This window comes from Hemicordylus capensis, chromosome 4, assembly GCF_027244095.1.
Source record: "Hemicordylus capensis ecotype Gifberg chromosome 4, rHemCap1.1.pri, whole genome shotgun sequence".
Taxonomy (NCBI): Eukaryota; Metazoa; Chordata; class Lepidosauria; order Squamata; family Cordylidae; genus Hemicordylus; species Hemicordylus capensis.
In genome coordinates this window covers 248,206,299-248,222,441 of record NC_069660.1, presented here as the reverse complement: position 1 = coordinate 248,222,441, position 16,143 = coordinate 248,206,299, and the positions used below count along the sequence as shown (strand labels likewise).

At 40.7% G+C, this 16,143-nt stretch overlaps 1 protein-coding gene and 1 long non-coding RNA gene across 9 annotated transcripts in view; one reads left to right on the top strand and one right to left on the bottom strand.

The window, feature by feature from the left end:
* The window catches only part of TAF4B (TATA-box binding protein associated factor 4b), a 99,633-nt gene that overhangs the window by 12,974 nt on the left and 70,516 nt on the right, over nt 1–16,143 (bottom strand). The window contains exon 14 of the mRNA XM_053249470.1: nt 15,214–15,333. Within this exon, the coding sequence (XP_053105445.1) occupies nt 15,214–15,333 (120 nt within the window). The remainder of the gene's footprint in view (nt 1–15,213; nt 15,334–16,143) is intronic.
* The window catches only part of LOC128324663 (uncharacterized), a 34,342-nt gene continuing 30,349 nt past the window's right edge, over nt 12,151–16,143 (top strand). For 6 of the 8 annotated variants that reach the window (XR_008307013.1, XR_008307012.1, XR_008307019.1 and 3 more), the window contains exon 1: nt 12,151–12,435. This is a non-coding gene — a long non-coding RNA (uncharacterized LOC128324663). Of the gene's footprint in view, nt 12,436–12,473; nt 13,204–16,143 lie in introns of those variants that run through there. The other 2 variants (XR_008307018.1, XR_008307015.1) reach the window with 2 other exon arrangements.

Sequence of the window (16,143 nt, the reverse complement as noted above, 5' to 3'; positions counted from 1 at the left end):
ACACATTTGTTGCTACCCGGTCACTTTCAATGAAGGCACATTTCCATTACAAAGACAGACAGTGTTGAGTGAGAGTAGCCTGAGATGCAGCAGACACTTCTACATTATGGGGCCTCAGTGTCAGCATGCAAGTCATTTCCATTAAGAATCTCAAAGATAACCGTCTGAAGAGGATGGTAAGCCAATCGGCAATGTTTTAGAAGCACTAGATCCACCACTCAAGGCAACTTGGGCTGTTACTAAGACAAACACAAGTTACTTCCTCTTCCATTTGTGATGAGCCTTCCCCTTAATGAGTCTGTGAGGCCAGGTTCTAAAGCATAGCTCCATATCCCATTCAAGCAATTTGCTCTTTCCGGGGATTTATCCATAGTGTTGGTGACCAAAAGCAGTTGTGATCCATACATGACAGACCCATGAGACACATAACTCACATTCCCCCCTTCTCTTGAAGTCTCTAAATTTTTGCCGCCTGCTGCTCCAAGTAGTAGAACTCCCTTTTAACTCTTTCAGGTTAACACACCACACATCGGCCTGCATTAGATGAGCATGGCTAGTTTACTGCTGAAGTTCTGAAGAAAAATAATTTTTCAAGATGTATAAATATATTGGACATAGGCTGACAAACTCAAGTAGGTTATGTCCAATTTATGCACACACCACGAGTCTGAAGATACAGCTATTGTTACTGTTTTTCTTGTAAGCTGGTCACCACAGTTCTGTTAAACGAGTCTGCATGTTTATATTTAATTTTGAATTGGATTCCTTTTATCATGTGGTATATTTAATCACGTGCCAATTCATGATGCATGTTGTATGCAGAGGCTCAGAGGTGAAGCTAAATTAGCTATAGCTGACAGCCACACACTAGCATCACTATTTGTCTACATTTAAGAACAAAAGCTTTCATGGACTACAGCCCACTTCTTTGGGTGCATGAAATATTATCCTCAGTTGGAATGGGCAAATGATAGAGCACACACAGGTTTAGAGGGGAAAACCAAGGCCTCACACTGGGCTCAAAGACAACACTTCAGGCATCTGAAGTGGATTAGCCCACAAAAGGTTATGCTACAAAACATGTGTTAGTCTCTACAGTATCAGAGACTATATTTCATTATGTCTTGACACTTTAAAGAGGTCACCTTCTCTGCTCCAATGCAAAGATGGCAGTGAAGAGACAAGAGACATTTCTATATATGCAGTTACCTGTAGTTTGACATGGTGGATCAACTCAGTCCAAGTCGGCATGTGCACTACCTCACTTTGGTGGTAGAAGAATACCCCCATCTATTGACTAACAGTACTGATAAGATGTTTCAGGGATGGGTTCTGGGCATTTGAAGAGAGCTATGCAGCTGCCATGTTAGAACTGGGCAGAAGGAGTCTAGTGACAAACTGCAGACAAAGAGGAAGCCTGAGATAGCCATTCAGCATTAAAGAAAAAGTTGCTGCGTCGCTGTTTAGTCTGGGAAGACTATAAGCACTTTTTCCTGCATAGGGTCTGAATTGACTTTATCCTATGACCCTTCTGGATATTCTGTCCCCTTTTATAAGAAAAACCTAGGGTGTCTGAGGTATTTGTCCCTCAGGCCAGAACAAAACTCCACTACCTCATGCTCTATCAGATCTACCTCAGATAGGGGGGACATTTGGAACACTAAAATGCCCACTAATATAATTGTACACCTAAATGACAGGCATGTTTCTGGGGCAGTCACCATTGCTTTAGTTAACAATAAGACCAATAACTGGTATTGGATAAATGCACAAGCCACTTTAGTCTTGACGTACTACCTTAGAAATATGCATCTTTTCACTCTAGTTATTCCATTCTACATATTTAAATTAGTCAAGTTTTTTGAAAATATGCTTTTGATAATTCTTAGTGTGTATGGGCCTAAAGCCATATTCTTCCATTTCAAGGCCATCCTTTCATCTCCAAACAGAAGACTGTTTACTCATCAGGATGTTTTGCTTTCCTTGTTATGCATGTACTGCAAGCATTCTGCTTCTTTAAAAAGATTTCCAGGACAGATTATTTGACTTAACACACAATCACAACTTTCGTTGGAAAAACACACACCCCTGTTTGTACTCATCTTCAGGTCCATTCTCAACACATAACTACTAGGAGATTCCCATGTTGGAATCCATATTTTCATTGTGATTTCTGAACAATTTCCTGACACAAAACAAGACCTGTTCCATATTTATCACGATCATGGTTCAGTGCTGTGTGCAGAAGCCAGGGGAACATGTGCTCCCCTGTCAGGGATTCACAACTTCTGTATGAAGTTTGAAACAATGCAGTTTCTTTTACCCAAATACAGGAAACAGATAAATCAAGCCATGGTTTGAAAGCCTGCTTCATTATCCAAAATTATGCACAAACCAGTTTCCAGAATTCAGAAACAACAACTGTGGTTTGTTCTAAACCGCAAACAGAATTTTAAATCTCTTCCCTGTATATGAAGTGGGAAGGAAGGGGAGGGCATGCAAGAGTCCAAGGCTTGCTGCAGATAATGTACACAAAGCTAGGCTATGGCTTTACATTATGTCTGAACCATGCTTGCCTGTTGTAAGCAAGAATATTTTTGCTATGGAAGGGTAGGTTTATATGCAAGAAAGTTTTCCTAATTTCCAAGGGAGGTTTATAAGTACATAGAGTAGCAACACGTTACAACAAGCCAACTGCCTGCCACTTTTGGGAGAGAAGAGCTGGTCTTGTGGTAGCAAGCATGACCTGTCCCCTTAGCTAAGCAGGGTCTGCCCTGGTTGCATATGAATGGGAGACTACATGTGTGAGATATACTGTAAGATATTCCCCTCAGGGGATGGAGCTGCTTGGGAAGAGCAGAAGGTTTCACGTTTCTTCTCTGGCATCTCCAAGATAGGGCTGAGTGAGATTCCTGCCTGCAACCTGGAGAAGCCACTGCCAGTCTGAAGACAATACTGAGCTAGATAGTCAATGGTCTGACTCAGTATATGGCAGCTTCCTATATTCCACCCTGCTTAAAGCTGAAACTAAAGTGGACTGTGCAGGAGTCAGAACCTGATATGATCCCCCCTGCCCCTACATAAGGAGATTTTGTTATTCCCATGGCTGGCATCAAAGGTTTGTATTATCAGGCACCTTCCAAGGCTCACACCTCAGCAGAACACACATTGCTGGGTAGGAGACTACTCACTTGCTATCTCCCTCTGGGCCAGGGGGAGAGATCAAAGGTAAGTGGAGAGCCAGTGTGGTGTAGTGGTTAGAGTGCTGGACTAGGACCGAGACCTGAGTTCAAATCCCCATTTAGCCATGATACTTGCTGGGTGACTATGGGCCAGTCACTTCTCTCTCAGCCTAACCTACTTCACAGGGTTGTTGTGAGGAGAAACTTAAGTATGTAGTACCTCGCTCTGGGCTCCTTGGAGGAAGAGCAGGTTATAAAATGTTAAAAAAAAAAGTGAGTGATCGGGCCAAGAAGAAAAAGCAGCAGCCATTGCTGCTTGCTCTACTCTTTACTCCTCTAGGCAGTGGGGAGGAGAAAAATCACTGCAAGTACCATGCCCAAAGGCCTTGCAAAACCTGGAGTATTATGTGCACACATTCATTCAGAGCAGGACCTTTCTGATTCAGCCTGAGCAGGATCTACAATTAACTGAGCGGACATTTAAAAAAAAATTGTGCACACATACGTGCATGACTTAGAGGGAACACTGGGTTATTCCTTCTCTTATGAATTGTGTTCAAGCAAGCAGGATGCTTCATATTTGTAGAACTATTCAAGTTAGAAGATTCACATATGGGTTCAAAGTAAGGCCATCTCACACACAAATCTAAAAAATGTAGACCTAAAATGTTTTAGTCGTATCCAATTTGAAGTCTTCATATGACCACTACACACACACACACACACACACACACACCCCTAAACTCGCACTTCATAGAATTGGGGAGCAGTGATTGATTGAAGCTCCTTGTTAAGTAGCTATTGGAGTAAACTCAAGTTTAGTCTCAGTCTAGTGTGGGAAGTAGCCTCAAGAGCCTTAAAAACCAAGTGAAAGTCACTAACTTTGAATATTTACAAGTCTGCCTATAAATGACAAGTGTATGTACAGTATGCCTTAATGAATGCTTCCATTTATGTAGCACAAAAAGTTGAATTATGTTGTTCTGATGGATGATTCAAATGCTCCGTTGCCACTGGCGTTTTCATCTATAGTGTTATGCAGTATTACAGCACCAGTGTTTAAGGTAGGAGTCACATCAGCAACAGCAAGAATATGTCCAAGGGGCAGCCATTACATACCCTCTAGAATTATATAAGAAGTAAAAGCTAGAAATAATTACTACCTTGATGTTCTATGCCTTTGCCTGCTTAGCTGCAAACAATGATTTACCTAATGAAAGCTTAATGGTGAAGGGAGGGACCTGGGAAAGTTGTTGCGCCAAGTTGTGATCTTAAATCTTTTAGTAGTAATTAAGTTAGATAAAGGCTCATTCTACAGGCAAGAAGACAGCCACTAATTTATTAAAATTTCAAGGTACACACCCAAGCTCAAAGGCAAGTTAATATTCCCGTTGGCTGGATAATTTGCTAGTCAAGATTATTCCTGAGCCAGTCTTGCTCTGAGAAGCGGAATATCATAGCCAGAATTCAACTGTGCCCTATACACCCCCACATTCCAGACACCTGTTTGGGTCATAGATTTTCAGTATTCCAAATTGTACCCACAGGGATGCTCAAAGCATCCAAGAAAGTCAGGTTGCTTGCTTGTAACAGTAGTTCTTGTAGTGGTCCATTGTCCACTTTGGATGTCTGCTTCTGCATAGACAGGACCTCAGAACCTTCTAGAGCTGTAAGCTGTAAGCTTTTTGGCAGTAGCCCCACCCTGCTTGGTGACACACATATAGCCCCTCACAGATTACCTCCCTCCATCCATGACCGCCGTGATCAGGGGCAGAGCCACCACTGGGCAAACGGGTTCAAAGAACCCAGGCTGCCGCCAATCAGTTTGGAAATGAAATCGGCCCGTGCTACACTGGCAGTGCGGGCTGACTCTCCCTGCTGCCAACACAGCGGGGCCAATCTCCCTCCCAAACGGGGCTGTGCGGCACCGTTTGGGAGGAAGACCACATCCCCACATTTGACATCAGACAAGGGGATGGGGTCAGGGGGCTGTCGCCGAACATGGGCTGCCACCAGCCTCGCTCCGTGCCTGGTCATGATCATACATAACAGGTAGGTGACCACTACAGCGGGGAGGGAGGGAGGTCGTGTGAAGGACAATGGACCACTACAAGAACTACTGTTATAGGTAAGCAACCTGACTTTCTTGTTAGTGGTCCTATTGTCCTCCACACTTTGGAAATTAGTGAGCTATTCACCAGGACGGTGGGAGAAGCTGGCATTTACTGAAGTACTGTGGTGAGGACTGCTACTCCAAACTGTCCATGTGGATTGAATTTTCTTTTCTTTATAGAATTTTAATTTTCAAAATAAAAAGTAGATAAAGGAGAGATACAACAGTAGTGTTCGAAAATATCAAGCAATACAAATTTTAAAAAAGGAAAAGAAACAACAACCTCTTCCCACACTTTTCACCGCCCATACTTTGATAACTAAATAAAGAAACAACCTAACATTTCATAATTACAGATATGATAAAGAGCCAGTTCTATTGAGTGAAAAAGAATCATTTCTATAAAAATCATTTTTATTAAAAAAAAACCCAATTCTTTAAAAATGCCAAGTTAATGAACAGGATAACATCCTTTTCTGCAATGTTTTATGCCATTTTTACCTTGTGTACACAAAAGAACATAAAACTGAATAAAAAAGCATCCTAACATTCCATAATTACAGATAAAGAATGATAAAAAACAACCACCACCAATTCTATTGAGTAAAAAAAGTCATTTCTATTAAAAAACCGAGTTAACAAACCGCAAAACACCCCTTTCTGCAATATTTTATGCCGTGTTTACCTTGTGTACACAGAAGATCATAAATCAAATCCTGACATTGGGAACAAATGGAGACCTTGTTGGATGTTGTAATTTATAAAAGGCTCCCAGACAGACATAAATGACTCAAAAGAGAGACCCTTCTTGTAAACAGATTTTCAAAATTGATGCATAATCCCATAGCTTCAAAAACCAGTCGTTTAGAGAGGGAATCACAGGTACCCGCCAGTTTGTGGCGAATATAATCCTTGCTGCGGTAATCATATATAGGAATAACTCATTAAGTTTAGAAGAAATGTAAGATTTAGTCATACTGAGAAGAAATATTTCTGGGAGAAAAGGAAGCTTAACCTCTAAGATTTGTTCGATTTTCTTATGAATTTGCTTCCAGAACAGTTGAGCTTTGTCACAGCTCCACCATATATGATAAAATGAACCAGGATGCTGGTTACATTTCCAGCAATTCTTCAAGATAGAATCATCTATTTTGTTAATTGTCAAAGGAGTTATGTACCATCTATAAAACATCTTATACCAGTTTTCTCTTAAGTTGTTACTCAGGGTAAATTTAATGTTCTTCTTCCACTGATATTCCCAATCAGACATGTTGATCGACCTGTTAACATTCTGCATCCATTTTATCATGCATTCTTTAATCTGCTCAGTCTCTGTATCATATCTCAGTAACAATTTGTATATTCTACCTAACAGATGATCCGTATTTCGAGTAATGAGATCTTCATAGTCAGTTAATTCTCTGAGCTTACCATCCTGTATCTGCAACTCCTTCCATACTATCGAACTGATCTGGGCATGTTGAAACCAAGATGAAAAAAGCAGCAGTTGTTCCGAAGATTTACTTTTGGCAAGGCATTGGATTCAACTATGCAGACTATGTGAGTGCTCTCAAAGATTTATACTTGTACGAAGATTCCTCTTCATAGAAATACACATTCAAGATTGAAGTAAAAGGTGATAGCCTTGGACTTATTTTTTGATATTTATCCCAGACGTATAAAAGACTTTGCCTAATGGCATGATATTGTATCTCCGAATCTTTTCTTGAGCTTGTAATCCACAAATAGTTATGCAGTCCTCTAGAAAGACCAGAGCTTTCCATTCCCATAAGATAACCGTAGGGGGATATAATCCATTCTGAAATCCAAGTCAAACAACTGGCATGATAATAGAGTTTCAAGTCTGGAACACCTAGTCCACCTCTTTCCTTTACATCTTGCATAACCTTAAATCGTATTCTGGGTTTTTAATAGTTCCAGATAAATGAGCTAAGCTGACTCTGCCATTTATTCAGTATCCTATCTTCTATCTGTATAGGGATCATTTGAAAAAGAAAATTCATCTTGGGCAGTACATTCATTTTTAATCGCCGAAATCCACCCGAGCCAAGAAAGAGTCGGCTTTTTCCATCTGTCCAGATCAGCTGCGACAGATTTCCAGATTTGCATATCATTATTTTTAAACAGGTCTTTATTCTTTGTGAGATTTATTTCCAGGTATTTTATTGGCTTCTTCTTTGTTTGTACTGCTAAAACCTTAGTGAAGTTTTCCATTTCCTCTTCCGTAAGGTTCCAAGTCAGAATCTGTGTCTTTTCCATGTTAATCTTGTAACCGGAAACTAGACTGTACTGATGTATCTGTGTCAACAGTGTGTCAAGAGAATCTTCTAGCTGTATTACAGTAAGGAGTACATCATCTGCATACAATTTTATTTTATGTTCTAGGTCACCAATATTAACACCGTGGATCTGTTGCTCTTGTCGAATTTTAACTGCCAGGGGTTCAAGAGCAAGTATAAGCAAAAGTGGAGAGAGCGGGCATCCTTGTCTAGTTCCTTTGTTGATGTAACACTTTTGGGATAATAACCCATTTACTATTATTTTTGCTGACTGTTGGTATCTACTGCGAATCCAGGATAGAAAATTAGAGCCACAGTTCATTTTTTCTAAAACTGAAAACAGGAAAGGCCATTCCAAATTATCGAAGGCTTTTTCGGCATCTAGGAACAGCATAGCTGCTTTTGTACCTGTTGCAGTTATTTTGTCGATTGCATTCAAAACGAATCTTGTGGGATTGAATTTTCTCTCATGGATTCAAAGTATTTATCAGGAGCAAACAGCGAAGATAATAGTGAACGGGACAATATCTAAAACATGTTCCATTATGCAAGGGACAAGACAGGGACAAGTCCACTCTCTCCTTTATTGTTCATATTGGTTCTTGAGCCATTAGCAAGGAAGATTCAGCAAGAAAATAAAATATCTGGATTAAGATGGCCAGGCAAGAATATAAAATAACATTATATGCAGATGATGTGGTGCTCACAATTACTCAGCCAAACGATTCTCTATAAACTTAATGGCTCTAAATAAAGATTTATTCAAAAATAATTATTTGTTGATGTGGAAGAATATATTGGCTAACTTTGGTGGGGAAAGTTAATTTTTTCTTGGTTGGGGAGAATATTGACAGTAAACATGAATTTTTTACCAAGGTTGAATTTTTTGAGGACGACACTGAATGAGTGGCAAAGACATATAAATTCTTTTATTTGGGCCTATAAAAAGCCTAGAATTAAATTCAAGATTATGCAAGACAAAAGAACGTGGAGGATTGGCTGTCCCTTGAAGTTATATTATCAGGCTAGTTGTCTGATTTGGATTGCAGATTGGATTAAAGCACCATATGGATGGATTATGAATATGGAAGGGGCAGGACATTCAGATGGATGACAAATATTTATGGACTGATACAAGAAGAATAGATGTGGGTATTAAAAATCATCCTATTAGAAACAGCTTACTGAATGTTTGGGACAAGTATAAAAAAGAATAAGTCTGGTTTATTGTCTTTAGCTTCAATAATACATATATATTTTTATAAAGAGGAATATATACTGAGAAATTTGATCAATAGAGAGAAAAGGTATATATTTGCAAAGTCTAACTGCTGGTAAAACAAAAATGAAATCAGCTGAGACTCTTTTCAGAGTGGACAAGTGCCCTCTCATGGTTTCAATATTCACTAACAGTATCTATATTATTAGTTCTCCTGGGTGTGCCTTAGAATGTGTGTCCCAGCGCCCAGCTGATTGGCTGAGGCGCACCCAGGAGGCAAGTGGCGGCCCTGGTCCGGCTGCGGAGGCAAGCGGCAGCAGCGACTGTGGGCCCAGCCCAGCTACGGAGACAAGCAGCGGTGGCAGGCCGTGGAGTTGGGTGGGGGAAGGAGGAAGGGGGAAGAGAGAGGAGGGAGGGAGGGGAGAACAGCCGGCCCCAAAAGAGTGCACAGATGCTCTGTGCGGATCAGCTAGTAGTTCAGAAAAAAGATACAAGAACAAGGAGAAAAAGCTTAGAGATTTGATGGAATCTGAAATATTATCACAAAATTCAGAGCATTTATTAGGACTTATATACAAGTTGTCACTGAAGTATGACTCAGAATCGGAACAGGTAAAAGATTGCATGATTAAATGGATGCAAAACTTAAACCAAACAATTAATATGCCACAATGAGAGTATCAATGGAAGGTGAATACTAAATTCACAGTGAATAACACGTTAAGAGAAAACTGGTATAAAATGTATTTCTGTTGGTATCTTACTGCCGTGATGATTACAACGATAGATAATAAATCTTCTGGAAAATGCTGGGAATGCATGAATCGGGCGGGAGCATTCTATCATATGTGGTGGACATGCAGTAAAGCCCAGAAATTCTGGAAGTCAATTCATTGCAAAATGTAACAAATATTAAATATTAACTTCCCTTTGCTACTGGTTATTTTTTTGTTAAGTATTACAAAACCTTAAATACCTGTAAAATACACCGTGCTGTCTTTATATATAACTGCAGCTAGGATTCTTTATGCTTTATATTGGAAAGTTAATTTAATTTTGTCAGATGAGTGGCAACTTAAGCATTAATGAAATATGCATCAATGGCTAAGATTACTTCATACATAAAGGACAAATCAGAAGATGAATTTGTTTCAATATGGGAACTGTTTATACATTATAATTTAGTGCATGGTTTAACGCTACATCCAAGATTTGGATTTTCTTTGCAAATGAGGCCAGAAGTTCTATATTTTCAGTTCTGCAATATGCAGATATATTATTTAACTATCACTGAGTTAGAATGAAATAAGAGGAGACATGATGGGGAAGTAGAATCCAAGTTGATACATTAAATAACTGAGATATCATATGTGTTTCTTTTGCTTTTTTGATGTTTCTTGGCTGTTTTAAATTTTTTTAAAAAAACTGTGAATGGGCTCTTAACCTGGTGTCAAAAGCATAGTGGTACACGAAGGACAAGGGTCCTTTCCACATTGCTGCCAGATGGCATCTCATGTATCAATGGAAGGTGAATATTACCATGGTGGTAAGCCGTAGAAATCGTCACTGCACTTTCAGAATGCGATCTAATGGAGGACAGTAGTGGCTTCATAGCAAGTGTGTAGGCCTGTTTGATGGCAGATGTGATCCAGGCTGACAGTCTCTGGCAAGAGATTTGCTTTTCTTTGTTTCTCCCAACATAGATGAACAAGGAGGTGGACTAATGGAATGGTTGAGTATGATGAAGATAAAAGGACAATGCATGTTTCACATCCAGGGTATGCCAAGTGCATTCTTCATCTGAAGATAGTGAGGCAAAGAAGACCAGAAGACAGATGACCTGAGAAATATTTTTTATTTTTCTCCCCCTCATTTGGTATTGAGACACCACTTTAGGTAAGTATTGAATGTCCAGCAGGAATAGGACCTTATTTTATTGTAACGATTTGAAAGGGGGATGGGGAGGTCAGCCCTAAGAGCTCTGATATTCAAAGGGCAGAGGTACAGTAATTGGCAAGAGGAATGATGTTTTAATGGCCAAGTATTTCAGCGGGCATGTAGCCATCAGCTTCAATTGTTTGTGCACAGAGAGAACCAGCTTGAGATCCCATGGAGGAGCTAATCTTGGAGCTGGGAAATACAAGCGGAGCAGTCCCTTAAAAAAAAAATTTCAACAGGGTCCAAAGAGAAAATATGAACATGGGGAGTGTGAGCTGCAACTGCAGCAAGATGAACTTTAAATGATGGAACATCAAGATAAAGGTATGGGATGCAAAAACAGGTAGGGCACATCACTTTGGTGTACTCTATAGAGGTTTTCTAATTTTCTAATCTCTTTGAAGTGGGCAAAAGTGGTAAGGGTAGTGGTGTTGCAGAAGCAGACTGAATAAGGCCAAACACAAGATCTGCAGTCAGTTGCTGTGTCTCTAAGCCCAAGGCTGACGGCATATGCTGAACATGTTCAGAGTATGGTCTATAATCCTCAGGAGGGTACTGGTTCTTATCTGCATCCAGAGGATCAGCTGGGAATTCTGGGGATTGTTCTTGGTCCTTATTTACACAGGACACAGCTTCATCCTCAGAGTCTGAGGCAGATAAAAATCCCATGGGGCATCAGCCTTGGTCTCTGACCCAGCCTTGACTGGTTGTGGTGGCACTCCATGCTTTGTGGCTGTCTGTCTTTCTTAGTAAACTTTTGTGTCTCTGGTTAGGATGCCTTATTTTTCCCTATTACAGGGTGGGAAAGAAAGTTCTATATTCACACAAGTAGTGACCATTCACATGCAAACCAGGGTGGACCCACCAAGCAAAGGGGACAACCCATGCCTGTTGCCACAAGGCCAGCCCTCCTCCCAGCTGGATTTGGACCTATTGCACCTTGGGCTACAACTGTAGTGGTAAGCCCTGTCTGTCTTTTCAGGCCCCCAATAACTGTGCCCATGGTGATATACAGCAGACCTGGGTTCTACCCACATATATTCATAACGTGGTCTGTGGCTGTCATAAGCATAATATTTTGGATAGGTTCTCTAGAGAGGTCCAAGCAAGTAAAAAGTCCTCTCCTGCTCTCCAAACCCTGGGATGCTTACTCTTACTGTGTTGCTTCTTCACCCCAGCTTGCTCCACCGACCTTGTTTAGCAGGCTTAAGCCCCGAGGAGGAAGTCTTTGGTGTTAGCAGCACCTGCCTCTTTAAGAGAGGGAGCACAGGGCCCATCTTCGGTACCAGCGTGCTGGCTGTGACTCATTCTGCGTTGGCTGCTTGGATTCCTGAGAGCAGAGAATACCAGAGCTGGTATAGCGCTGCTAGGATAGCTGGCTAGTGGGAGTGGCTTGTAGGGCCAATGTAGCACGTAAGGCCCTCTCTCAAAGCAGAGCTGCTTGCATTCCCAAGAGCAGTATACCAGAGCTGGTACAGCACTGCTGGGATAGCTGGCTAGTGGGAGTGGCTTGTAGGACTGCAAGGCCCTCTCCTACAGCAAATCCCACAGAGGCGGGAAGTACACTTGCATCGGGCCTGTCTAGTAAACCCTGGCAAATAGTGCAGAAGTCAGTTTGGTGGGTCTCCAAGGCACGCTAAGCATTCCTCGTGCCTGTCTGAAATGGAGAGTTCAACAGAGCAAGTAAGGCAGCTCTTAAAAGAGACTCTAGCAGCTACATACTGCCTCAGGATCTCTGAAGAGAAAAACCTTGAGGGAGGAGGGAGGGAAGGGCGAGTTAAACGACGACATAAAATGAGAATAACTGAAAAACGAGAGGACAGACAGATAAAACAAACAGAAAACTAAATTAAAGAGGAAGGGTAAGGAGGTTTGCTTGGTTGTTGACGACAGCTCTCCTCACATGAAGTGAAGCAGAAGGTCTCCTGAAGTCGCTATTGTGGCGGTCAGAAGATGACTGAGGGAGGTAATCTGTGAGGGGCTATATGTGTGTCACCAAGGGGGTGAGGCTACTACCAAAATGCTTACAGCTCACAGCTCTAGAAGGTTCTGAGGTCCTGTCTTCACAGGCACAGACATCCAAAATGTGAAGGACAAAGGACCACTAACAAGAATCCACTTTGTCTATTACCATAGCACCAGAGAAATAGAAATCTGAGTCACTTCCAGTTCTGTTTTTCCTGTTGCACTGCAACACATAAACCAACTTCTCTTCTGTTTAAGGAATTGGTTCAGAATACAGTTTAGATAATAAGCCTACCACCAGTTGAAAGTTTCCTACCTTTGACAACTACTGTTTGAAACCCAATTTCTCTAGACTAGAAAGACCTTATTTGCACTTTCACTAAAAATAAAGTGGATCTCTCGACAACATTCATTTAAGATTGCTCTTAGTGGGAGATTGCGTCTCCTTGACTTCATTGACAGAAACACAAAGCAAGTAATATTCAGGTCAGTACACAGGTATATGAATAAGTGTTGATTGGGAGGTTGTTACAAATATACATTGATTTTTATTTCTGTAAAAATATAAATTCATTAAACTTTTATAAAAGTACGAGTATTAGTTTTGACTGACAGTAGGGATGTTTCCTATTGTTTAGAATATTTCAACAATAGAATAAGATACCTGTAGAGACTGAACAAATGATCACCAAGAACAGTTCCTTATGATGCACTACATACACCTCCCTGAAAAAAATTGTCAGCAAAGTTTTGCCTGAAGTAATCTATATGTCACCTTGTAAGTGCCTCTTGAGAGTCCTAAGTTTCCTGAAATATTTGTTTGAAACTGGGCAATGATTTTAACAACGGGAGGGAAGAGATTAAGAATAACCAAGAGATTATTCTTATGGTAGTCAAGTCAAGTCAAGTTTTATTTATGGTCCTAGACCAAACAATCGATTCTTATGGTATTTTTGATGCCCTTTTTATATCAAAGCTCAAAAAACAGAAAAAATCATTGGGCAGATAAATACTTCTCAGGAAACCCAAAGAATTTCTAGTCATAACAGCAAGAAAGGAGAAGGACAAGCCTTGCTGTCAGATGATGCTTTGACCAACTGCTGCTGTAGTCCAAGAAATTTGAAGAGCAAGATACGTGACAAGAATTCCAAAAGGATGGAAATAAAATATTTCCATCATTTTGCAATCCTTGCCATGTATCTTGCTCTTCAAATTTCTTGGGAGACACCAGCAGTAGGTCAAAGCATCATCTACCAAGTTGCAAGAATAGGCTAGGAAATACTTTGATTAGCCTTACAGCAGGGGTGGACAGATTTAAGGATGCTGTGAGCTCCTTTTTTTGCCAGAGTCTTGGGACCTATCATTACAAAATAGCAGCTTGTGGAGTAGAGACAGGTCACAAAATGGCAGTTTGTTCAAAAATTCACAGTCAACAAAATCAAGGATTTTAACATCAAACTCCCTCAATGTCAGGCAAGTTCTGCAGTAGCTCAGGAGAGGAGCAAGAGAAGCTGCTTTGTGGGGGGAGAAACCAGAGGTAAATTAATTTAAGAGAAACTCAGCACCCAGAGAGATTAAAAATGGGGTGGCCATGCCCTCAATTCAGTCAGCCAATCAGATTTTCAATACCGGTTGGAAAGGTAGGGAGGGAAAAGGGAATCTCAAATGCCTGGAGATTTACTTCAGATCAATCTGGAAGCTACCAATAGCTCCTGTTACTTAAGGCCCATCCCTGCCTTAGAGTCATGTCAGGTAACAGGTGTTCATGTTGACATTAGTTTGGGCCCTGGGTATTTAAGAGAATGTCTTCTTTGCTATGAACCATACCACCCATTGAGTTCATCTGGAGAGATTCATCTGCAGTTGCTACCAGCTCACCAGGTGGCTACTTGGAGATGGGCTTTCTCCACTGCTGCCCCGAGGCCTTGGAACACACTTCCTGCTGAAATAAGAGCCTCCCCATCTCTTACAACTTTTAAGAAGGCAGTCAAGACGCATTTGTTCACCCAGACTTTTAATTAGATACTGTTTTAATTGTGTTTTAATAGTTTTAACTTTTTAATTTTAATTGTTGAAATGTTTTAATCTTTTATTGGCTGTTTTTATTGTTCTGTAAACCATCCAGAGAACTTGCGTTTTGGGCGGTACAAAAATGTACTAAATAAATAAATAAAAGCACAACTGCCAGCCCCACAGAAAAACATAAAATAAAGTTGCTTTAGTCACATTTGCAACAGGGAGAGAAATGTCACTGTTTTGCCCCTGCCCCACAACATATAGCTGCTCGAGTACTGACAGCTATTTTCATCGTAACACAACATGCCCCACAGTCAAGCAGACTTCCTTAGTTGCCAAGTGGTTGTCTCATTGCTTATAAAAATGATAAAATATAATCAGCTATATGAAATGTCTCAGAACAGACAACACTCCAAATCAGTATCAAGATTAGAGTAGAGATTACCAAGATTAGGAAAAGCATGATGCCTTTGCACATACCTCTAGTCCTGCAGAAACACTAGAAGAATCCAATGGTCTCTTTTTTCTTGGTCCAATGGCTACCAGAGCAGCACGATTAGCCTCCCTTTGTTGCATCTGTGCAAGTTCTAACTGCTGCATCTAATTTAAGAGGGGGGGGGAGGAAGCTGTGAATTGGTAAGATTACAGTACGCCATCCACTGATTGAGTCCAGATGCAATCTTTTGACCTTGGCACAAGTTTTACACACCAAAGTTTGAATTTTTAAACCAATGTAGTACACAACATGTTCTTGTTTGATCCATTACCCATCTGAAGAGCAACATGGTTCACTATAGATTAACAGGATTTTACTATTCAACAATTATTATGGGCTATGTTAAAAACAGAATGTGGCCAAATGTTTAAAATATTTGCGATTTTTGTGCAGGTTATATGGGACTATAACAACCTTCCCTATAACTCACAGAAGACTGCTCAGAACATTTAAAATCCCTTTCCAGCAGTCATTTGCAACATGCAAAGACACTGGTTGGCATACTGTGCCCACTGCAGACGACCACACTTTGACCCTAAAAGAGCTGCATATGCATGTGTATCACTTGAGAATCACACAATCAATGGCTGCTGAATGAATGAAACAACTCCACCAAGAACTACTGCACTGGAGAAGACATTAGGAGAAAAAGTGGCTCACTCACACATGCAAGTAATTGTGTGTTAAGTGACAACCGCACATATCTGAGCCAACCCCCAATACCTGTACCATCCACTGCCTCAAGTGTTCACGTCAGCCACAATTGCTTATGGCAGGGGAAAGCTGGTTATGCTTAGACCAGATGAAGCAACTCCCTAAAAAAGTATCAGACAGACTTCTAAGCATTACTATATCTTTGTTCAAAAGGGACAGTCTTGAGATCAGAAGCCAGCCAGAAAGTGTTTCAAGCCCAT